The sequence below is a fragment of the Accipiter gentilis genome, chromosome 7 (assembly GCF_929443795.1).
Source record: "Accipiter gentilis chromosome 7, bAccGen1.1, whole genome shotgun sequence".
NCBI classification, from domain to species: domain Eukaryota; kingdom Metazoa; phylum Chordata; class Aves; order Accipitriformes; family Accipitridae; genus Astur; species Astur gentilis.
In genome coordinates this window covers 7,586,357-7,608,656 of record NC_064886.1, presented here as the reverse complement: position 1 = coordinate 7,608,656, position 22,300 = coordinate 7,586,357, and the positions used below count along the sequence as shown (strand labels likewise).

The following is a 22,300-nucleotide window of genomic DNA, read 5'->3' as shown; positions in this document are numbered from 1 at the left end:
AATGTCATTTACAATTTCTAAAAATTGTGAATCTCATCATGTTGAGGTTCTTCATGTACAATATGTAAAATAAGATCTGCAAATGCAGATAAGCAAATGTGAATGTGTAGTACCTGGATCTTCAGAGCTCTGAGAAACATCTTGAGATGGTTTGAATTTTAGAAGAAAAATATACGGAGATATTTTTTGTCAAAAAAAGGAACATAAGCAGAGTTAGAAACTGATCTGTAGGAGATAGTAAACTGTTGTTTCAGAACTTTTTAACTAATTGCATGAACAACCTAATTCTCTAAGTAAGCCAACTGTGTTGTTACACTAACCTGATACATTTACTTTTTTTTTCTTTCCTTTTTTTTTTTTTTCTCCAAGGAACCAAATGGGGACTTGGTGGAACTTGTGTGAATGTTGGCTGCATTCCTAAAAAGCTTATGCATCAAGCAGCCCTTTTAGGGAGTGCCCTTAAAGATGCCCAACATTATGGCTGGAATATAGCCCAACCTGTTCATCATTCCTGGTAAAGATTATTGCCCATATCCACTTGTGCATGTTGAAAATGCGTTAACAACTTTTCCCTGTTGGTGTTTGTTTAGGGACAGTCAGGGAAGTGAATTTTGCATGAAGATCTTTAGGCTGCTCCTTCTTTAAACCACAGAAGTATATTTACTGATTTTTCAGGGGAGATATTATGTTGGTTTGGACTTGATAATTTATAATAAAAAGTACTGTAGAACATTCCTAATTTCTAGCAATTGCCTGTATCTTTGAGTTGCATAATCTGAATTTGTAATGTGATGACTTCATGCTCAGTTTCTTGTTTTGTGATAGGTCTGTGATGGCACAAGCTGTTCAGAATTATGTGAAATCCTTGAACTGGGGACACAGAGTGCAACTACAAGACAAGTAAATAAGACTTTGAAGTTTATCTATCTTCCTGTAGTCAAGGAGCTCCTCTTTGACTTGTAGAATTGCTGAATTGCCTTTGGAGTTTCTCATTAGAGCTAGTATTTTGAGTTTACAAGCCCTTTCTGCTCAGGACTGTAAGTGACCTTGCCAATTTAAATGGTATTTTTTCTTTTCCCCTTCCTTTTCTTTTTCTGGGAAATAGTGGTTGAAAGTGACTGTATGTGAAAGCTTTCTAACAGTGTAGTGATCAGGGAATGCTCTCTTTAATCTGGAGAGGTTTTGCATTAGTATGAAGTAGTCAGGGTTTCTCAAAATAATTTCAAACTTGTCCACCAAAATTTATATGCCATACAAGCCCACAGATAACACTGTACTAGAGCAGCTGATTTTTTTGCTTTCAGTGCGGAAATGGTTCCAAGTTTTTCAGCATGCAGTTTGTTTTATAGAGAAATTATATTAACAGATAATTTAACAGGTACTGGTCTTGTGAATCCTGCTAAGTCATTTTTTTACGCTCTCAAATGAGCATTGTATTAGTAATGTTATAGACAGTAATAGTGATGCTATGGCTAGTGGAAAATGTGTCATTTGAAGAGGTCAATAACCTGATCCCAAAGCATGTTACAAGGTTAGGTACTCTGTTCTATAGAGGAGTTAACTGTGACCCAAGAATTAAGTGACTTAAATTATGTGACAGAGCTGCAAACAATCCTATGAAATGAGATGCTTTCTTCCCTTACTTTTCTATGCCTGTTTGCTATCCTTTTTAGCACTTCAGATATGGAAAAAGTAGCTGATTATCTTTCATTCCTGTTCTTCATTAAGTGTGCATTTATGTTGCTGTTTTCTTCTAAACAGGAAGGTGAAATATTTCAACATGAAAGGGAGTTTTTCTGATCCGCATACAGTCCGTGGTTTAACAAAAGCGGGTAAAGAGGTGAGCTGCTGTGTTGATTTCTGCAGTATTATTCACTTCAAACATTTCAGGTCTCCATGTGTTGGTTTTCAGGTCCACTGGGAGCTAGACTGTACTTTTGCAAATTGCCTTGGGTATTTGGTATTGTTTTGATGAGGGAGATTTGCACTTTCCACCTAGAAAAGATGTTTGTGAACTTGACTGTTGCCTACTGAGTCCCTAGCCTCTAACCTGTCAGTTAGATGCCATTACTTTTTCTCTGCAGATTGAAATGCTGAGACTTTTTTTTTTTTGTCAGTCATACTGCTTTGATAGATGCTTACAGAGGTGTAAAGAGCACCCACATCTTATTGCTCTGAGCGTTAGATCAGTCTGAGATGTTTTCTTCCTTCAGATGAATTGTAAGGGGGATTAGCTTGCTAATACAAAACTGTGGGTGGCAATTATACTGAATGCACAGCTTCAAGCAACTGGGTCACATAACAGAATGGTGGCCATTTCTGCACATTTAACAGAGACTGAATATGCATTTTTAACAACTTTTTGAGGGTAATGATATGATGTTACTAGTTAATACCAGCTTGAGAGAGCAATATTTTGGGGGGGGTAAATGCCTAGCACTTTCTAAAAACATGCCAGGTGAGGTGGCTTAGCTCCAGGCCTTAGAGACAGAATTCACTTGCTGTGATCTCTGTGTGTTTTGTACTAAGCAAAAATTGATTTTAAAAAGCTGCTATTTGTGCACAACTGTTGCTTCCAAGTCGTCATCAAAATCTTGTCCAGTATAGGAACAATTGCAAGCTTAATATTAAAACAAAAACTGATAGAGAATGTGTAGGAGAAACTCCTTCAGGTATTAGTTTATTTTATCTCCATCCTTTTTTTAATGCATTGCTGATTATTATGTCATATAAATAGGAGATGGTAGTGCGAGCTTTCTCATTTATCACTCATTTGTACATAGATAAAATCTAAAGACAGATAAAAGGATTTCAAATGCTTGATTTTGATTTTCTATTTTTGTTGGTAGACTATCGTTACTGCAGAAAACATTGTCATTGCTACTGGAGGAAGACCGAAATATCCTATGCACGTAAGTTATACTTGCCATCTAACAACTCCAATGGCTTTACTGGTTTTCTTGCAGATAATAATGAACGTTTGGAGGATAAAGCATGTAAATATAAAATAACACACAAGAGATTTTTGTATTAGTCATGTGAAAAATTATCTTTTATATAAAGCACACCGGCTTTTCAGAAAAACATTTCCATAGAAAACAATTTGCATTAATTCAGTATATTGATGTTGCTTAGAGCTGTAGGATAATTCAGGTTCGAAGGGATCCGTAGAGGTCATCTAGCTCAACCTCCTGCTCAAGGAGGTTGGGGTCAGCTGTTGAATCAGCTGTGAGGTTAGATCATGTTGCTCAGGGCTTTTTGCAGTCAGGTTTTGAAAATCACCAAAGGCGAAGACTGGATAATATATCTGGGCAACCCCAGATATATTCCCTTTGGTCTACTGGCTGTACTTTAGCTAATAGAGCCCAAGTTGCTATTAGCTTTTTTTGCTGCCAGGACTTGCATTGTAGATTCAAGATCTTACCTGTGTGATCATAGATTGCAGGTGCATTGGAGTATGGAATCACAAGTGATGATTTATTCTGGTTAAAAGAATCTCCTGGAAAAACGTAAGTTACCTTACCGTGGCTTTAATAGTTGCTGGCATTTGTACTTTTTCTTTGTGGCAAGGTGAAAAATGTTCAAAATTTCCTTTTATACACCAGTTTTTCTGTCCTGTTTTCCTTCTGAGAATTTGTTTTGCTATGTCATACTACCAACTACTACATCATACTACCAACCTTCATTAGTAACTAATAGATTGCCCGGACCCCAAAATTCCCTTCTAAAATTGAATTAAATACGAACTTTCACCATCTTGGGTTAAGGCAACTTGTTTGCTGTAGCAATTATACATTGAAGTCACAAGAGGGCAGCAAAAACTTAAATAAAGGCTGTACTGTCCCTATTCTTTGCTGCGGGTGTACATGAAATTGCTCTTCAATTAGGAAAGAAACTCCAACATAATTTTATGTTCTCTTAAGTGGTGGCAGAAAATATGATGAGACAATTGGGTTACTTTTACCTTTTCTTATGCTTTGGGAGCTATTGTTTAACTAAAATAGTAAAAATTTGTTTTTAATGGAAATACTAAAATGCCATAGTCTTTGTTTTTTGCAGCACGTAGCACAGTAAGATTCTGAGTCAACATTGCACTACAGAGCAATTTCCTGGTGCAAATAATTGTGACAGGAAATGCAGATTTGCTAGCAGCAAAGTCAGATAATACTACTTTTTTTCTTTTTCTATTGAGCAATTCTAGAAAAAGCAAAGTCTATATAAGAAAAAGAGACTTGAAACTGTAATACTGGTGTTTTGAAAGAAAACAGAGCTGCCATTCATGGTTGTGACTTTCTAATATAAAAAATGCACTGTGTTCAGCTAAACATCAAATACATAAACAAGGCTCCTTGGTACCATTTTAAAAGGAAAGTAAATTTGCTGTTGTTTGTAGCATATCAGTCACCTCTTGAATTTTGAGAGCATGATTTATGCAAGGAAATTGTTTAAAACAAAACAAAACAAACCCCCAAAACTAACCCTTCCCCCCCCCCCCAAACTAAATATAAGATTTATCCCTGTAAGATGTTTCTGTGAAAATGTGGCTTTTGTCCAGTTTCTGCTAATGCAAGTTGTAACAGTGTAATGTGGGAGTCTAGTGTTTATATGTTGCATTCCTGAGATTTAGTCAAAATAAGCCTGCAGGGGCTACAGTAGCATTTCTGTGCTTTATCAGGCTGTGTCCTAGCAAATGAAGGAGGGAGTTGTTAAAGGTTTGTTTCTGTCGGATTTGTTTCTATTATAAATATTCCCAAGGTTCAATTTAACACCTTTTGGTTTTAGTCTGAGCTGTGTCGTACTGTTGTACTTATTCTTTCTTTTCTCCCTGTCCAAGTGTACATATCTCAACTACAAATTACATGCCTGGGGGTTATAGAACTGTCAGTCCTGCAGTTATTTAAAAAAAAAGAAAAAAAAAAAAAGAGCAAACTGTTAACCATCTTAAAAGTCCCTTAGATATACAAACATTGTGAAGAAATTCTTGCTACTGAGATGAGGGGGGTTGGCAGAGTAAATTGCAAAAGATGCCTTGCAGTAAGTTCAGAATGAGTGAGAGACTGAACAGGTGTGAACGAGGTTAGCTTCTGCTTTCTTAACTTTTCTATTAGACACTGACAATGCCCAGGAACCCTCTACTTTGTAGAAGAAATTGTGAATAATGTGGTGCTGATACTATGAATGAGTGCCAGCTGGCATCTATTTTTCATCTAATGAAAAAGAAGAGCAATCATATGCCCAAATTACAGATATTCTCATTCTATTCCCTGTGAATCTCCAGTAGGTATTTCTTCATGGGCAGCGTGTGGCTTTGCAGCACTTCCCAGGAGCTAGACACTAAAAGAGGGGCTGATAATCCATTCACAGATGAATCAGGTGCCCTAATGTTGGAAGAATTTATTTCCCCATATGTTAAATTGTTTGCCAAACATAAAACCCAGACTAGCAGATTTTAATCTCTTTAGCTCAACCTGTTCTCTGTACTCCTTCAGAAGTTGTATGTTTTTATTATAGGATAGATAGATGTTATCTAGTGTCTTTTGTGAGAAAACGTGTTGTACTGACTCTGCAATCCCTGGGGCTTACGGAGCAGCAGCCCCCATGTTTGCCCTTTTCAGAAGTTTAAAAGCATTTTTGTTAGAACTAGGAGGTGGTGCAGATTGGTTTAGGGTAAGGTATAGGCTTGTGAGCCAGTGTTTCACCTACTATTTTTGCTCTGCTCTCTTAGCATAGGATAGACTGTGTATAAAGAGCTCTCCAAGTATTGTACTTGTTTCTCTCTTGCAATATTGTGGAAGAATATCTTTCCTAGGTATATGTGGCTAGTTAGTGGCAGAACCAAAAAAAGAAGCCAAATTTGCTGTCTGCGGAGCTCCATCATTCCTCTAACGTTGTATTTGCTATACATGTTCACATATAAAATATTTTCATTTTCTAAGGTTCTAGATGTCCTTCTATGAAACACGTTTCTATCTTTGTAAGTGTATATACCACTACACACTGGTAACAGGGTGGAGGAAGGATCATTGCTTTGTAAATTTTAGTTAAAATTGATGAATGGTACCTCCTTCTAAAGAGACTGCAGTGCATGCAGCACTTTGTGTTAGCCTTCAGTTTGTGTGGTTTTTTGCATGGATTTAAGGGTTTATGTTTATTGTGTGAAGCACCATACTAGCATATGCTACTTCGGCCAGGAATCAAGCAAAATGTAGAATACAAAACAGTGTGGGATGTGTAGGCCACAGGTTGGTATTTCAAATGTGTTCCTTCTTGTGATCTGACTTCTTTGGATTTTCACGTTTGGAGCATGTTTCGTCAAAAGTTTTGTTTTGTTGCTTAGAGTTTTTGAATTAATGGAGGCACAGCTGCTGAGGGAAAAGATATTTACTTAATGGATTATTTCCATGCAACTGTTCTCTCTGCTGGCATTGTCATTTGTGTTACTAAAACTTACCTTCCTCAAAACAGTCAGACAAGGTTAGGTATGGGTGAAAGAATATGATACGGTTCTGTGACTTATGTTTATGACGCTTATGTTTCCTTGCTTATCCTCCTAACTTCAAATAACATTTTTAAACTCTGTGATTATGTGAGTTTGTATTTTAAGTTTTTTAAGTAAATTTCTAAATTCAGGTGTATTTTAAATTTCTAGCTTTCCGAAACACAATTAGCAAACTACTTCTTCCATACCCAAAATTCCAAAGTTTTGTTTTTTTTTTTCTTTTAACTTTTGAATATGGCCGTGTAAGAGAGACCTGCTTTAAAAAAAAAAGCCCAAAATAAACAGAAAAAATGTGCCAAATACTCAGGTGGGTTCCAAGTGTTGTGGCCTTACGTTGCTGTTTTTTGATGAAAAGTTTTCTATAAAAGCATGGGGATGAAAGTTTTTTATAAAGCATGTATATCCATAAGTGAAAATCATAGTCCGAAAGCGCCTAACATTCCACACTCATAGTAACTAGAAATTTTGATCCCTAATGATGCTTTTTTTCCTAATTCAAAAACTTAACAAAAGAATTTGTTGTAAGTGGAAATATTATGTGGAATGCACCTCCAAACTGTGAGATTTTAACAAGTTTGCATAACACATGAACAGCAAAGGAATGTGGGTGCAGCCTGTCCAGCAGCTGAGTGTCAGTGACTGGCTGGTTGGACCCACTTTTACCACCAGAACAGTGACTGGGCATTCTGTCTTTTGTGTACCCAGCAGACCGTAGGGAACTGAGGATATAGTCAAAATAGAGAAGACTGCTGCAGTGTATAGGGCATCAGGGGACAGGCATGGAAACTGCTGTGCTGGATTGCTTATACACCTCATAAATTAAAAGTGTTGATGGACAATTTTAGTGATATTTTTGGTTGAAAGGGTATGAAATATGGGGAGAGATGGGAGCTAGAGTTTTATTCAAGATCTAAAATGGATGTATTTGGTAAATACTAGTCTAGGTAAATCTATTAAACGGATTTTCTATAACTGCATACACAAACTTCTGAAGACAGGAAGGGCGTATATTTGGCATTTGGAAAAATAAGATTATTAAAAAGCAGATGGTTGTAAATCAAAATGAAATATAGTAATGAATAAAATCTTACACTGGGAACTGAAACGTACTTGATAGGAAGATGATGAATTTCAAATGTGCTTAACTTCTGATTGTGTTAAGTTTTCTTAAAAATAATTAAAAATACATATTTAGTAATTAAGATACCTGTAGAAATTTTGAGATATACTTGAGTTCCAACAAGACTGCTGCATGTCAGTATGTTTGTATGTTGCCTACTGTCTCAGAGGCAATGGAGCTGAGACACCCTGTAAAGATGAGGTATCAGTAGCAACGGGCACTGGGGGAGAAACCTGTCAGTGTCCACTCCAGATGTTTCCAACGGAAGGTATATCATAGAACACAATTGAAATATTTGTGATGCCTCTTAAACCTGCTAGTTTCTCTGAGTTTTTCATGGCTTTCTTCACTTTGTTTTTCAGAGTTTGTGTTTAAATGACTCTTTACAATATAAAAATAATTCCTTATGTCTTATAAGCCTGTTCTTTTTGTTTTATTCTGTTAATGAAATAAGCCCACACGTTATACCACATGTTATAGTGTTGTCTTTGTTGGAGTTGATAAGCCACACTTTCTTCCCATCTAACAACATCAGATCCACTCTTCAAACCTGTAATTTTCTAACTGCAGATACTTCAGAAAATAGTTTTTCGGTTTTCCGGAAATACGCACTAGCTCATTCCACTGCTTTATTCTTTTTTCTTTTTTTGTAACAGGTTGGTTGTTGGAGCCAGCTGTATCCTTTGAAAAAGCTCTGATGATTTCTGATTATAAGCAGTATAGCTGTCTTTCCTATGAAAGCTCAGTTTTTGGAATTCTTTTGCTCATGCCCTGTAGTTGAGTTGGTAATAGAATAGTAATGGTTTTCTATGCAGTTGCATCATGGGAATTAAGGTCAGCTGAGGATAAATTCTCAGGATCTTCAAAACAATGTTACCTATGAGGAAAATAATCTAAGCCTTTGGAGTTTTATTCTGTGCAACAAAAGCAAGCTAAAGATGTTGTCTGTGTGAGGAGAACTTGATATCTCTAGGTAAAAAGCCTACTTATGTGTTACCCTTTTATATTGCATGTATATGAAATTATTGTTTATATTTCCTTAACTGATGCTTCACCAGATGTTTCACTTGAGTGTGCTGGTTTTCTAACGGGCATTGGACTGGACACTACAGTCATGATGAGAAGTATCCCACTTCGTGGGTTTGATCAGGTGAGTATGGAATATTTTACATTTTCTTATATAAAAAATATATTTTAAAGTTTATTTGATTATTTTTGTCTCCTAAAGAAAATGCGTAATTGGCTTTTTCCAAACACTTCCTAGTATGTGCTTTCTGAAGAGAAACTAGTTAATATTAGCTCTTGTTTTTTTATCATATCTCTTGATACTGTACTCAGAAAAGTAAATCTTTTTTTTTTTTCCTCTTAATTGAAAACACTATTGAAAAGGTTGGGAAGCAGGGGAGGAATTTATGCCACTGCTAAAACCAGACAATCTCTTTAAAGTAATCCTGAATTTCTAGGAGTTACAGATAATGATTTTTAAAATAAATTATTGGACTTAGCATTAAGTAGTTCAATGTGGAGTTCATTACGATGAATATAAATAAATCACTAAGCTGAAAGTTTGTAATGACAATAGGAATTGGAAATCTTGACCCTACCACTTTCAAAATAGTTCGGTTATAACTAGGTGAAAAAAAAAAAATAGTGATTTCAGTAGAACTCTCAACCCTAAGCTGGAGAAAATTAAAAGCAAAAACTTTGAGGCAGGGAAGTATAAGGAGAAAAAAAAATGTTTCAAAATTGGGAAGGATTTTATTTAAAAGTATAAGTGGTCGTGATTGTGCTGACAAAACAGAAAACAGTTTTGGCCAGAAACCCGTTCCTGTATAAAGAGAATAAAAGCAATTAGAAATAACAATGAGAAAGGGCAACAACTAATTGCAAAACATTGTATAAGAATGTGTCTTGGGATTTGCACTCATCATGGAAGAAATCTACACCTGTAACAGCATGAGATCTGAGCAAGCAGGGAAAAGAATTAAGAGTGTGTGTGTGGCACTTCATAAAACACTTACAGTAGGGCTTTCTCTGAGAACTTGATCCTTTGTAGGTATGAAAAGCACAATGGACATTTCAAAGTTAAGAAACTATTAATAGAGGTAAAGTAATTATGTTCAGTCTGTAGCCACATTGAGACTGATGGAAACTGGTTAGTGAGCTATCATGTTTCTGAAGAGATATAACCCTGCTGTTGCCTTCATATTAGTATCAACTTCAAAAATAGTTTTGTATACTGAGAGCTTGCATGTAGTTGTTCTGTGTGAGTGGTTTTGTGATAATATCCTTTAAGTAATAAACATTTTCTTTCACAATGTGCAACCTGAATTATCGCAGTCAAGAGCAATGACATCTTTGGATAAACCCGTTGATGCGATGCTTTACTAATTGACTGTGGTATGGCGTTATTTCAAACAGGCTCTTAGAACAAAAGCATTATTTCCTGTTTGTAGTAGAACTTTCCAGGAAACTGTAGTGATTCATAGCCCTTGCAGAGAAATGACAGGTGTCATGGCAGAGGGAAATATTTTTCTTCCTTAGCTTTATGAAAGTATTTAATTCTCATCAAGCTGCCAGAAAATGGTCATTCTGGTAATGTTAAATTGAATATGCTCTAGGTGCTATTTTTGTGTAAGTAACAAATGATTTAAAAGCAACCTTTTTATTCATATACTATTTTACTTTTTTAAAAATAGTTTGAATATTCAGATATAGATGCCTCTTGAAATGGAGTTGCAGGTCATAGTGGCTCAATAAATTATCATGTGTTGAAAATGCATAGTAACTAGGTGACAAAGAATGTTTGAAATGCATGGTATATTTACTGGATTTTCATGAAGACAGCTGAAGGAGGGTATTACAATAAAAAGGTCATATATCTAAGAGTGAACAATTTTTTTTTCCCCTACTCAACAGCAAATGGCATCTTTAGTAACTGAGCACATGGAATCTTATGGCACAAAATTTTTAAAGAGATGTTTCCCAACCAAAGTGGAAAAATTGGAGAGCAACAGATTGAAAGTCACTTGGAAAAATACCGACTTGGACACAGAAGAAACTGATTCCTTTGACACAGTGATGTGGGCAGTAGGTAAACTTGATTATCTTAACATTTATTTGCAATGCTTTCCATTCTGAAAATGAAGTCCCCTCATCATGTGTTATGGGGCCAAACACTCCCCCTCTTTTTTTATTATTAACTATTTAGTGACCTAAACATTGATACCTTTTTAATTCTTTTCTTGCATGTCTGACTTGCTCACAGTCTAAAAACATATGAAAGTTACAGCAAATGGAAGAAATCTATGGTAACTACTTTTGATAAGCTGCAATAAATGGGAGACCATTTAGTCTTCCGCATGTTTACTAGAGGGTGAAAGCATGAATTCCAGCAACCACTGTGGTGCATGTAGTGTTCTCTAAGTCCATACTCTTGACTTTCATGAAGTTATTCACAAGTTCCTATTTATCCTGTCCAAGAGGCTACCATTTCTTCTAGGAATTTTTCTAAACTGTGCTGCTTAAGGTTGTTACCGCATCCATCATCCAATTTGGAGAAAGAGAAGTAATTGCCCCTAAAAATCCAAGCTCGTTGCAGGGAACCTTGGAACTTTTAGAGCTTCTTGAAATCTGGTTAGGAACTTTCAGGTATCTCGGACCCCTTGGAACTGACATATGATGCCTAAGTCAGAGTAAATCAGTCTAGAAGAATTTTGTGACAAATGGCTGTGAACATAATCACCAGAAGTGGGAATTAAATCTGGCCTTTGCCTCCTTTGAGTCAAATGCTACTTCTTGTAAGGATTAACACACTAAATCATGTATGGTACAAGGCTTCAGCCCACAGTCTTTCTGCATTGCCTCCCTAAGCTGCTCGTTTGTTGCTGTTAGGAGTCAGCCCTCCGTTTTTATATTGGTTCAGATGGACTGCAAGCCCACCAGAGTAGGAGACCTCTTGTCTCCTGTGCTTATAAAGCTTTGTGAATATCTGGATTTCTAGATTAATAATGGATGGCTAAAGGTAGTAGCGATATTTGGCAAGCGGATGATATCTGGTGAACAAAGTAAATAGGCTTAAACTTACTGCCCAAGAAATCTGTTTTGATGCAGAGCAACCAGTTTTACTAGCAGTTTTAGCAATACCTTTAACTACTTCATTTTTATGCTATTTATCTGACACTACTGTTTTAGAGTAGTGGGGAAGCTTTACTCTTTCATTTGTTGATAACAGATAAAATTAAATTCTTGTGGTCGTAGAATAGATCCATTACAGGAAGCAGGAACAGATAATTTAAAGCATTTTGTATTTTGCCCAGTGGACTAAATATGTTGTCCTGTTCCTTTCCCCTGGTAAGTCAGCTTTATATCTTCCTAATACCCCAAAAAGAGAGCAGCTTCGGTTTGTGACAAACATTTTCTTTCACTTATTGTGATTACTATTCTCTTAGAAGTGCAGTGGGCTTCTATAAATTGTGGAAACAGCCTATAATAATGGATTATGCTCGCTAGAACCAATCACAGATGCTAGTCCTTGCCGAGAGCAAAAAAGGTCATGCTATATGAAGATGTGATAATCCTGAAAACTGTAGAATAATATTCATGAAGTGAGATGGAAATGTCTCAAAAAAGTGAGTTTCTAAATGCCGTATTTGATTTTCCTCAAACTTTCTGGTAAAAGTACACTGAGGTGGAGTCACACCTGTGAAATGTCAAGTCAATTTGTTTACTTTTGTCAAAGATGGAAAAAAGAGCTATTACATTGAAAATAAGAAAAAAATCTTGGTTTAGTGTTAATTATACTGGAATAAGGTTGCATGGTATACTTACTATTGCAACTCAGTTGTAATGTGACTCTACTTGCTGTTTTGATAGAGAGGAACTACATGTATTATACTTTTTGTCATAGATTTGAGTTACAATCCATATTTAGAAACCGTAAAATGAATAGTTGAGGGTTTGGGGTTTTTATGTTGACTTTTTTTTTTTAGTGTTCAGATTGGCACTCCACTCTTAAGGATTAAACACATTAACAGTTAAAGCTGCTTAATTGATGTGCAGTCGATATGATTCATTGTTTTGCTCTGTATCAACACACCCACACCAGGTGTCTCAGATAATAGGCTGGGAAACTTGGTAGTGTTGAGGATTTCCTGTCTGCAGATGTGTCAGTTACAATACTGATTGAAGAAAGTCAGCTTGTAGAGTTAGTTAAAAAGCAGTCGCTATTGTTAACTAATTGTAGCCTGAATTATGATAGATATTTCCTTAATTTGTGTGAAGGCATCATGGAATTTTCGTAGGATTTTATGAATAATGTTAAAAATATTTACTGACAGTGGGACATAGTTTGAGTTTGGTAAGCCACAGTATTATCTCTTAATGTAGGCCCTTTGAAAAAATTCACGTTGTGTTTCTATGAAAAGTTTTGTTTATCTTTTGTAATGTGTAATTTTCTGCTTGTATGGATAAACCAATAAAAGCAGGCACAGTGCTCTCTTTGCTTTTCTAGCAGCTTTTTTGAACCAGTCAAAATATTCCAGGCACACTTCCCTCCCCCTCCCTTGATACTTTTAATGTAATTTAAATGTTTCAATCCAAAGCTTTTATAGGTACCTGTTATGGGCCTGTGTTATATTGTTGAGTGACTACACTGTTATATGCCAAATCGGTGAAATGGCTCTTTCTTGACCATTTTTTGATTCTGCATGTCTAGTCCTGTGATGTCCTTCTGTCTTTTACTAGTGCTCTGTCTTCTGTTTTTGTGAGAATTTCCCTGAAATGATAAGCTTTTGATATTTTTTTCGTTCAATATGTAACCAATAAACTTTTAATATTATATAGTATTTCCCCTGCCCTTAAGGGGACACAAAAAATTATGCTGGGTGCCTAATATACCTGAGCTACAAAGCAATGGTAAGTGTGTGCATGTACAGATTGAACATAGGGTCTTAATGCAAAGAAAAGGGTAGAGATTGACACCTTTATAAACAGATGTAACTGCTGAGCTGCAAGGCAAAGTTGCAGGAGGTCAGGCTTTGTAGAGTGGGTTTGTTTCAGCTATTGGAGGACTGAAACCTGTGGAGTGAATGCTGCAGTTACAACACAGCTAATATATACAAGGAATTGGTGAGTAGTATTTCCATTTGAATTTGCAATAGGTGCCAGAAGATCACTGCTGTAACTGGCATTTAATTATTCACAAAGTCCTTAGAAAAGATACAGAGTTACTGCGTATCTAATGGGGTCTGTGTAGAGGAGCAACATTGAATTGAAGATTAAACTATGCAGGTGTTTACAAAATATCCTAGAATTAGTTTGACAGAGAAAATGAGGTAGTGTGCTAGTAAATTGTTAACAGAAAGAGCAATGACCAGAGCAGATTTTAAGTTTAGCTTTACATAAAGAGTTTTCTCCCTGATGAGAGCAGTGGAACGACCATTCTCAAGTTCCTTTGCGTTCATAAGCTTAGGGGAAAGCTACTGTGTCTTTGAAATAGTATCATCTTTGCTATAAAAAGGAATTATAACTTTAGCTCAGTGTAAAGCTGAACAGCTATCAGGTGTTGCACATCATGTGCTATCAAGCATATTGTCCTTTGTGTCAGGCTGGGTGCTTGGCAGATTTATTTTGTAGTGTGATAAAATAAGATCCTCGCTGTTCAATTTCAAGAAAGGGTTAAATACATAACTTTTTTTTTTAATAGCAGTTTTCTTCAAGTCTTACAACCAAATCAGTTTGAATTAACTAAGAAAACAGAAATTTTGTTTGGAGATTTTCTTTGAAAAGTCCCATATGGTAAAATATTGCTGTGATCTCCTGTGAGCTTATCTCTGCCAGCTCCTATAGAAAAGGAGATGGGGTTTAGATTCTTCTTTGCAAACAAAATCTTGCCATCCAGTTTTTAACCTTTGAACTATTCAGTGAAAAATAATGCACATGGGTTTATCTCAGACAACTGTTAGTGCTAATGTGATGTGATTTGCTGAGGCTCTGGGTCTTTATTCTGAACTTCGCATGTCTGTGTCTCATTAACTTTAATTCAGTACTGTCTTGGTAAGATGTGGTTTCTGCAGTCCTAATGAAAATTATCATTCCTGTTACATCAGCCAGTGCTTTTATTTTTTTTTTCCCAATATCTAGTTTTAATGACATTCAGTCAGACTTTATTCACCAGGGCTGGTTTTAATGTGCAAGTAATTTGTTTACATTGAAAGAGGGTAGTATGGTACTTTTTCCTTCTTTTGTTTAACCCACCCACAAACTTTGAGTGCAACTCTTACTTTATACTACTTATTTTAACAGCTTCTAACTACAAAAATCACTTCTTCATGTTGAGGAAAAGTTAGATGCCTCTAGTCTGTGTGTGAGAGAACGTTTGGGATTCGGAGCTATAGGATGCTATTTGAGTTGATAGGTGATGGCTAGCCTTTACCTGAATGGTGGTATAAATAAATTTTAAAAATGGTGGAAAATGCTCCAAAGTAATTTCATTAAACTAGCATAATTAATGCAACATTTTCTACAGAGTACCGGTTCTGTTCACCCTTAAGTGTCCAGGAGATTGAAGCCAATGACCTCACATGGGAATGGTGGTGGGTGGGTACTGAGTTTTGAGACTGCAGAGCCATCCTTTAAGGGTGTGCAAAACCTTTGGTTAAAGCAAGCTTAGTGTGGGAGAATTAACGTGAAGGTGAACTGTAGCTTTCTTCTCAGAAAATGTTTCCAGCCCACTTTACCTTGTACAGGACCTTGAGAACAAAACAAATTGTTAGAATTCTGTCCCAAGCTGTAAGGTTTTAACTTGGTTGCATGTCACTTGGAGTTGCTTTTTTCTGTTGCTGTTGTTTGGGTAGGACCACAGTGACATGTTTCCAGACACAAGTAACTTCATGTGTGCAGTGGATGGTGATGGCCAAGTGTTTACTGATTGCACCATGGCTGCCAACAAGCTTTCTGGTGAGATGACTCCTCTGTGTAATAAGTATTACTAGTCAACGCTACAAGAGGTAGTACAGCTTAGCAGACTTGTCAAAGAACTAGTTACTGCCCCAGCACTGACTAAGGGTCAGATTTTTTTCAAATCGTGGCAGGCATGCTGAAAGTTTATCAGTAATGAATGAAATGTTCAAAAACAACCTTGTAAAATTGGTGCACGCTGCTATCAATGTGGTAAGGGTTCTGAACTTTTTTTAACCTTAACTAACCTTACTGTAGTCAATATTTTCTTGTAATCTGAACATTGGTTACACTGAATTGGTCTTTATTAGTCGTTATCAGCTGGCTATGTTTTAGTGAACACCATGTGAGTTTTGAGGAGGGATTTGAAGGAGGAAAGGGTAGTGGTCTTGCAACTAATCTGGGGAGCGTGTCAGGCACCCAGAACAAGATGAGAGAGAGTACCAAGACTGGGAACACGGATGAGATTTTGATTAAGGTCAGATTGGGTAAAGTTATGATGTGTCAAATCGCCAATGTATAGGGAAGAAGTGGAGAAGACTATTGGGCTTAAGTTTTATACTAGAAGAACCATCCTGTCATCCTGCAGTATCCTCACAGTGGCCATCTGCAGTATCATGCCTGATGATAATAAAATGCTTGGTTGGCTCTAGTTTTGATTTTTCAAATGCTGGGGGGCAAATAGACATTCCAGCTTTTGTGATTAAGAAACTGCAGAAGACCCATTATAAAATTCTGCTGTCAGCTGCACCTTTATCACCCTAGGAAATCTTGCTGTATGCAAGAGTATGCTATCACTCACTTACTGCTGCTGCTTATGTGACTATGCCTATTCCTGTGGTTTCTTCTCAGTTTAGCTGCTTCAGTCTCCATTGTTGAAGGTCTTGCACCTGAAGGTCACAGCAGCGTGATACTGCCTTCACCTTATTCTGTGTGCAAGTGTGATTACCAGAGCCCCCAGCAGATGATGGGACAGAAATGCTACATCACAATATATCCAGCGTAGCAAATATCCGAGATGGGTGCTTTAGCCAGTCTCTTGTCACTCTCTGTAGCTGAGCTGCCTGGCAGCCCCCTTAGGAAGCCAGGTTGTGGATTTTACAAAAACAGATCAAAAAGCTGTTTTTTCTTTTAAAGTTAAAAGTGAATGGGGGCGGGCCCTGAAAGCAGGGATCTGTGTGGTTTTCACAGCTATGTAGTTATTGTATGGGTCTATTAAAGATGAGATATGATGTGGTATTAAAAGTGCAGGAGGCAGGTAACCTTTTTAAGGGTCATATCTGAATTGGCACCTTTCTTCTAGATGTCTGGTGTAATATCTGCTGTTTTGAATAAAAGCTAAATCTAGTCTTGTGTCTTATACAATCATACACTCGTTGTTCTGTAGCGGTTTCAGGGCAGTGGACATCTTCAAACTAAAAGCAGGTGTCCTGGCTTTAGAGGGAGCTATCTCTATGTTGTGTGCCTACTAGGATTTGGTATAATTTTATATTGCCTTCTGGATCTTAGAAATAAGCTGTAAACTTAGGCTTTCTTGAAGCTGTAAATGTAAAAAACTTAGGAGTTATGGGTATGAAACAAATGTCCTTCTGATCCAATACTACTGAAAAATGGTGAGAACTAGTTCTATAATACAAGTAAGTGAATGTTAGGAAATATCAGCATTTCCTGAATTTGACATTAAAACTTACCAAGACACATTGGATAATCATGAACCTAAGCTACCTAATTTGAGGTGAAGCAAGATCAGTAACTGCAATTCTGGCTTATGGAGGTGAGCTAGCATGGGGCTAAAGGCCAATAAAGCTTCAGTTCAGTTTTTTAAAGTTTTGGTTTTGCTTTCAGAAATAATAGTTAGGCAGAAAAGTTGAGAGAGAAATTTCACTGAGTAGCAACACATTTTTTTAACTCTTAGCTATTAATACCAAGCTGTACACATGTTAAAATAGACTGAAATCAAAAGGTTAAGTGTTATCCTGCAGATTTGATAAACTCAGCTGTTGTTGTCACAGGTCTTTAAATGACTCTATTGACAGTTTTTCTTTTTTTCCTCTTTCAGTGCCTGCCATTGCGTGCTAAGCTTTCTCTTGGCTCTGCCTGGCAGGAAAAAGGGGAAACTAGAAAACCCCATTAGTTGTCCATTTGCAGAATATCCAGGCTTTACTCTCAATACACAAAGAAATACAACGGTAGGAAGTTGTTTCACATCCGAGCCAAGATAAGGTCCTGGAGGTTTATTATTTTTGTTGCCTGATAGCATCAGGACTGGGGAGCAGGGGGCAGAGAAGGAACAGCAGATCAACATCCCATGGGGACAACAGAAGGGAAGACAGACAGATAGCCAAGTGCCGACAGCTTCAGTCAGTACTCCCAGAGGAAGTGTTGGTTTCACCAGATGAAATTAATACACAGAAGTCTTTACAGAGGCATTCAGATGTGACATTGTTTGGGGGGCCTGGCTGTATGGCAGATGTATAAAGTAGTGAATCATATGTTTACATATAATTAGGTCTGTATTGACAAGCCAGGTTTTCCTTTTGTTTAATAATTTCCTACATTAACATCAAAGAGCTTGTTTTTATAATGAAAACACATTTCCCCTTTTGTTTTGCTTTGCTATAGCTCTGTATTAACATCAAACATAAAATCATGACTCAGGCAAAGGAGACCTATATATGTAGATGTAGATATATGCATATTCATTTATAACCTCTAAAAATGGATGCAGTGTTATAAAATTCCTTCATTTGGATATATTCACATAATATTTTATATGTGATCCTGTGTGTCCCTACATATTTTGGGAGTACCTGATAATTTCACTATGCTTATTAACCTTCAAATACATTTGAAAAATTGGATAGGATTTAAGATTCCAATTTCTGGGTCAGGAATTGCTTTGTTAGATACTCTATAGAAAGCTCAGTGTAATGTTATGAAGACTTCAGTGGTCTAAGTGGTAACTCTATGCAGAAAACACTACAAAAATATTTCTTTTAAAAATGAGATAACTTAAAATCATTAGAAGAGGAAGTTGTAATAAAATCTAGGCTTGGCAGAATTTACCTAATTTGTTTTTAAATCCATTTAAAATTGTGTTCCTAAATTCTAGGAATAGTGTTTCTAAACTCTACAGAAATACAGAGTAAGGACTTGAGAGCAAAGCTGGTAAACTTTTTCATCCAAGCTGAGGGAACTAAAAAATCTTTAAGATAAGCATATCAGATAACAAGAAAAGAGGACTTCAGCTATGTTTAATAGCATTATTAATAATTTTTATCCACAAGTGTGCACAACAGGCTGTTTGTTAGTAATGAGTGTCATTTGGTTATGTTTATTGGAAATTTTCAGTGTAGAAGTTGCTTATTATATGTATATTCATGCTACATTAGGAAACTGAATTTAGAATGTTCAATAAATATTAAAACCTGTGGGTTTTGCACTTTTTGGAGTGGATGTTGTCCTGCACGTTTTTAAAGGATAACTTTCTCTGAAATAGTTTGAGCAAAGGCAATAATAATAGAGCTCCTTTCACAAAGAAATTCATATCCATACTTTCCACCCTTACAGCTTTTTCATTACGAGGTAAATTTTGTCATATTTCTGCTTGGACTATCAAATAGCACAAAGTTCTTGGAAAGCTAAAGCGGAGGATGCCAAATTTTTAGATTTAACACTGCTGAAGTTTTCCAATAGTTTTTACTTTAATTTCTTTTTTTTTTCCTTAAGGCCGAGCCCCTGACACTGAAGCTCTCAATTTGGAGGCAGTTGGAGTGAAAACTAATTCTGAAACTGGAAAGATCATTGTTGATGCCAGTGAAGCTACTTCTGTTCCTCACATTTATGCAGTTGGAGACATAACAGAGGTACTGAGTCTACATAAACTATTTTACAATAACAGGAAGCCAACTTTGTTCCTGACTAGTAACTAGTCCCCAGATGTCGTCATGCTCTAGTATATATCTTAGTGTTTTGCGCTTTTTCATTTTGCAGAGCTGTAGTGTTTATGTCAGCCACCTGGGTCAGTAATTTCCTTCATGTGGATCTTGTGAAGTATCTCAGCGTTAGAGATTATTACTGATGTTTATCAGGGAACGCATCATTGGTCAGAGGCTAATAATAATGTCTTTATCACTTCAATTATCTTTCTAATAATGTTTTTATCACTTTAGACATATGACTTCATACTGCCTGTGAATGTTGAGTGAAAGCAGTTCTTACCTTCTGGAGTTGAATATACTTACTAGGAATGACTGTGACAAGTTCTGTAATTCCATTTTTAGTATTTTGGGTTTAATTGAGACTAGTCACAAGACAGCTTTTCTGCTCCCTGACACAAAATGCTTCTGACAAAAGTATCCTCCTCTAGAATAAGAAAAAGTAATTGCTGCAAACACTAAATGTATTTGACTTCTGTTCATGATTTGTGAATGATTATGCCAAGTAAACATAAGGTGTGGTTTTTGGTTGGTGTGGGGTTTTTTTGTTTGTTGTGTTTTTTTAAAGGGGGACATTATAACTTAAGCAAAATTATTTACTTATTGTAGAGGCAAAAGCAGAATTCTGTGGCCTTAATCTAGTGCTATTAATAATCTACAGTTATCTATGACAAGAATGTCTTGTCCTGATCAAAGTGCACTCAAATACTTCCAATCCCTCAATTTTCAGTTTACAGAACTCAGAGTATTTACTGTAAATAGGGCATCTTCAAATATTATGTTGTCATAAAAAATAATGTTTGTCTAGATTCTGAACTGTACAGTTACAGGAGGATGTTTTCATCAGCTGCCTACTGTTCCTGAAAAATTTGGGCAATATATAGAATATAGAAGCTGGGCATTGCAAGATGCAGAATTCTGTCACCTGTTGTTGAACTTAATGGAATTAAGCACATGCCTTCCTATCAAGATTGGTTTTGATATAGTGAAGGCATCTGTTTTAAAAGTCTGGTGAATATAAATACTGTAGCAATATCCAAACACCATATATAGTATAATTTGACAGACCTTTAAAAGATTTTTCATTCTGCCATGTTTAAAATCTTTTAAAGGTGTCTCAAATTTTTAAATCCTACAGGTGCTCTGAGTTATTGAAGGGATGTAACAGGTTACATAACATCTTGGGAATAGCCCTGCAAATTTCTGACTGGACTCTGGAACTGCCAGAGACACTTAAATCTCATAAATCTGCTGACCATTCCTGACCTCTTCCCCTCCATGTAGACATGTGTTTCTTCCTGTCTGTCTCCATCTTCATGTGAATGACTTGCCATTTCCTTTCAAACTGTGTTAAAACTCTTTCCTGCTCAGCTATTTCTCCTTTTTTTTCTTAGTCTCCACAGCTTCTCTGTCCTGTCCAGTCACACAGAGCTTTGGGATTATGTACAGTTCCTCTCCTTCCTTCTCACTTCACATACAGGTTCCCTCTGTACTTGTCACTTCTTGCTCTGGGATGTTTCCTGAAGTCCTCTTTCTGCTCACAAGGACCTCCTACACCTGCTTGTCCCTGATATATGCCTTGGTTAGGCCTCCTGCTTTCCAGTCTTTTCTTTTTTAATTTCCTCCAAGAAGCAGTAGTTAGAGGCAAAGCTGGCAGAGCCTTAGATTCTGTTGCTCATTTTATTGCCAATCTGCAGTGTTATTTTGGGCAAGTCATTTCCTTTTGGGTGCTTTTTGTCTTCTGCCCTTTGAGGATTTAGTTGAGTAAGAAATATAATGTTGGAGGCAGGATGCTCTCCTACTCTGGATCTAAAAAATCAGATCTTCATTTATTTGTCGTTTTCATTTTGTTGTTAAAACTTGGATTTCCTTTTCCTGCTTTTGTCCTTATTAGCGCAGATTTTTGAACCTGAGTTGTTCAATAGGCACTTCTAAATGTAAGTGTTAAAAACAGCAACACAGTTTTATACCATGTCCAGAGTACAATTGGGGAAAAACTGGAAAGGTAAATCAGTGCTCTGTAGATATATTCTCTTAAGCTTTTATTGGCATATGGGCTTAATATAGGGAATTAAAGAAATCACAGTATAGTACTCATGAATTTATAGAATTTAAAGGTAGAAGGAATTATTGGCATTATCTTACTGACTGCAGTACAATGTGAGCCATGTAACTTCCACTTGCTAAGCAATAAAGTTTATTTTATTTGAATACTTAAATTAATTTTGTCTTTTTCTTAAAGCAGAATTAATTTAGATAATAAATTTCATTGGCATGGGAACCAGCAGTGAAAGAGTTCTGTGTTGTGCACATCTCAAAGAATACACACAGAAGAATCAAGTGCATCCTGCTAAGAACCACAAAGCTGTAGAGCTTGCTGTGTGATACTTTCAGGGTGAGACCTACCAAAAGAGCACAGGAAGGGGAATCTTGTTTCCTGTGTATGAGCTTCAGTGATCCCTAATATTGCTTATAAGAATAAGATTTTTTCTCCAGTGTTCCTGTTCAGGATTTCTCTTTGGTCTCTCCATGCCAGAGTCTCTTTGCTGCCATAAACATGCTATTGCTCATACCTTTGCAAGTAGTTCTTAAGCTCTCTTACTCCCTCCTTTACCATGCCACACTGAATAGACACTAAATTGCTACCAAATAGGAAGAACTAGTTTTTTTGCTTTAATTCAGTGCCCTGGCTGGAAGGGGAGTGAGAGAGGGGAAAGGTGAGTTTCTTGGTATGCTCAGAGTGACTGTTTTCATTTGGGAGTCATACCCAGCTGGCACAAATGG

The 22,300-nt window shown here is 36.6% G+C and overlaps 1 protein-coding gene across 4 annotated transcripts in view; it reads left to right on the top strand.

Annotated features, from left to right (window-relative positions):
- Positions 1 to 22,300, top strand: part of TXNRD2 (thioredoxin reductase 2) — a 36,543-nt gene that overhangs the window by 2,410 nt on the left and 11,833 nt on the right. For 2 of the 4 annotated variants that reach the window (XM_049805432.1, XM_049805431.1), the window contains exons 4-12: positions 370 to 514; positions 826 to 900; positions 1,762 to 1,840; positions 2,850 to 2,912; positions 3,439 to 3,509; positions 8,276 to 8,295; positions 8,678 to 8,769; positions 10,539 to 10,713; positions 19,308 to 19,444. In XM_049805432.1, coding sequence (XP_049661389.1) covers positions 370 to 514; positions 826 to 900; positions 1,762 to 1,840; positions 2,850 to 2,912; positions 3,439 to 3,509; positions 8,276 to 8,295; positions 8,678 to 8,769; positions 10,539 to 10,713; positions 19,308 to 19,444 — 857 coding nt within the window. The remainder of the gene's footprint in view (positions 1 to 369; positions 515 to 825; positions 901 to 1,761; positions 1,841 to 2,849; positions 2,913 to 3,438; positions 3,510 to 8,275; positions 8,296 to 8,677; positions 8,770 to 10,538; positions 10,714 to 19,307; positions 19,445 to 22,300) is intronic. The other 2 variants (XR_007506688.1, XM_049805433.1) reach the window with 2 other exon arrangements.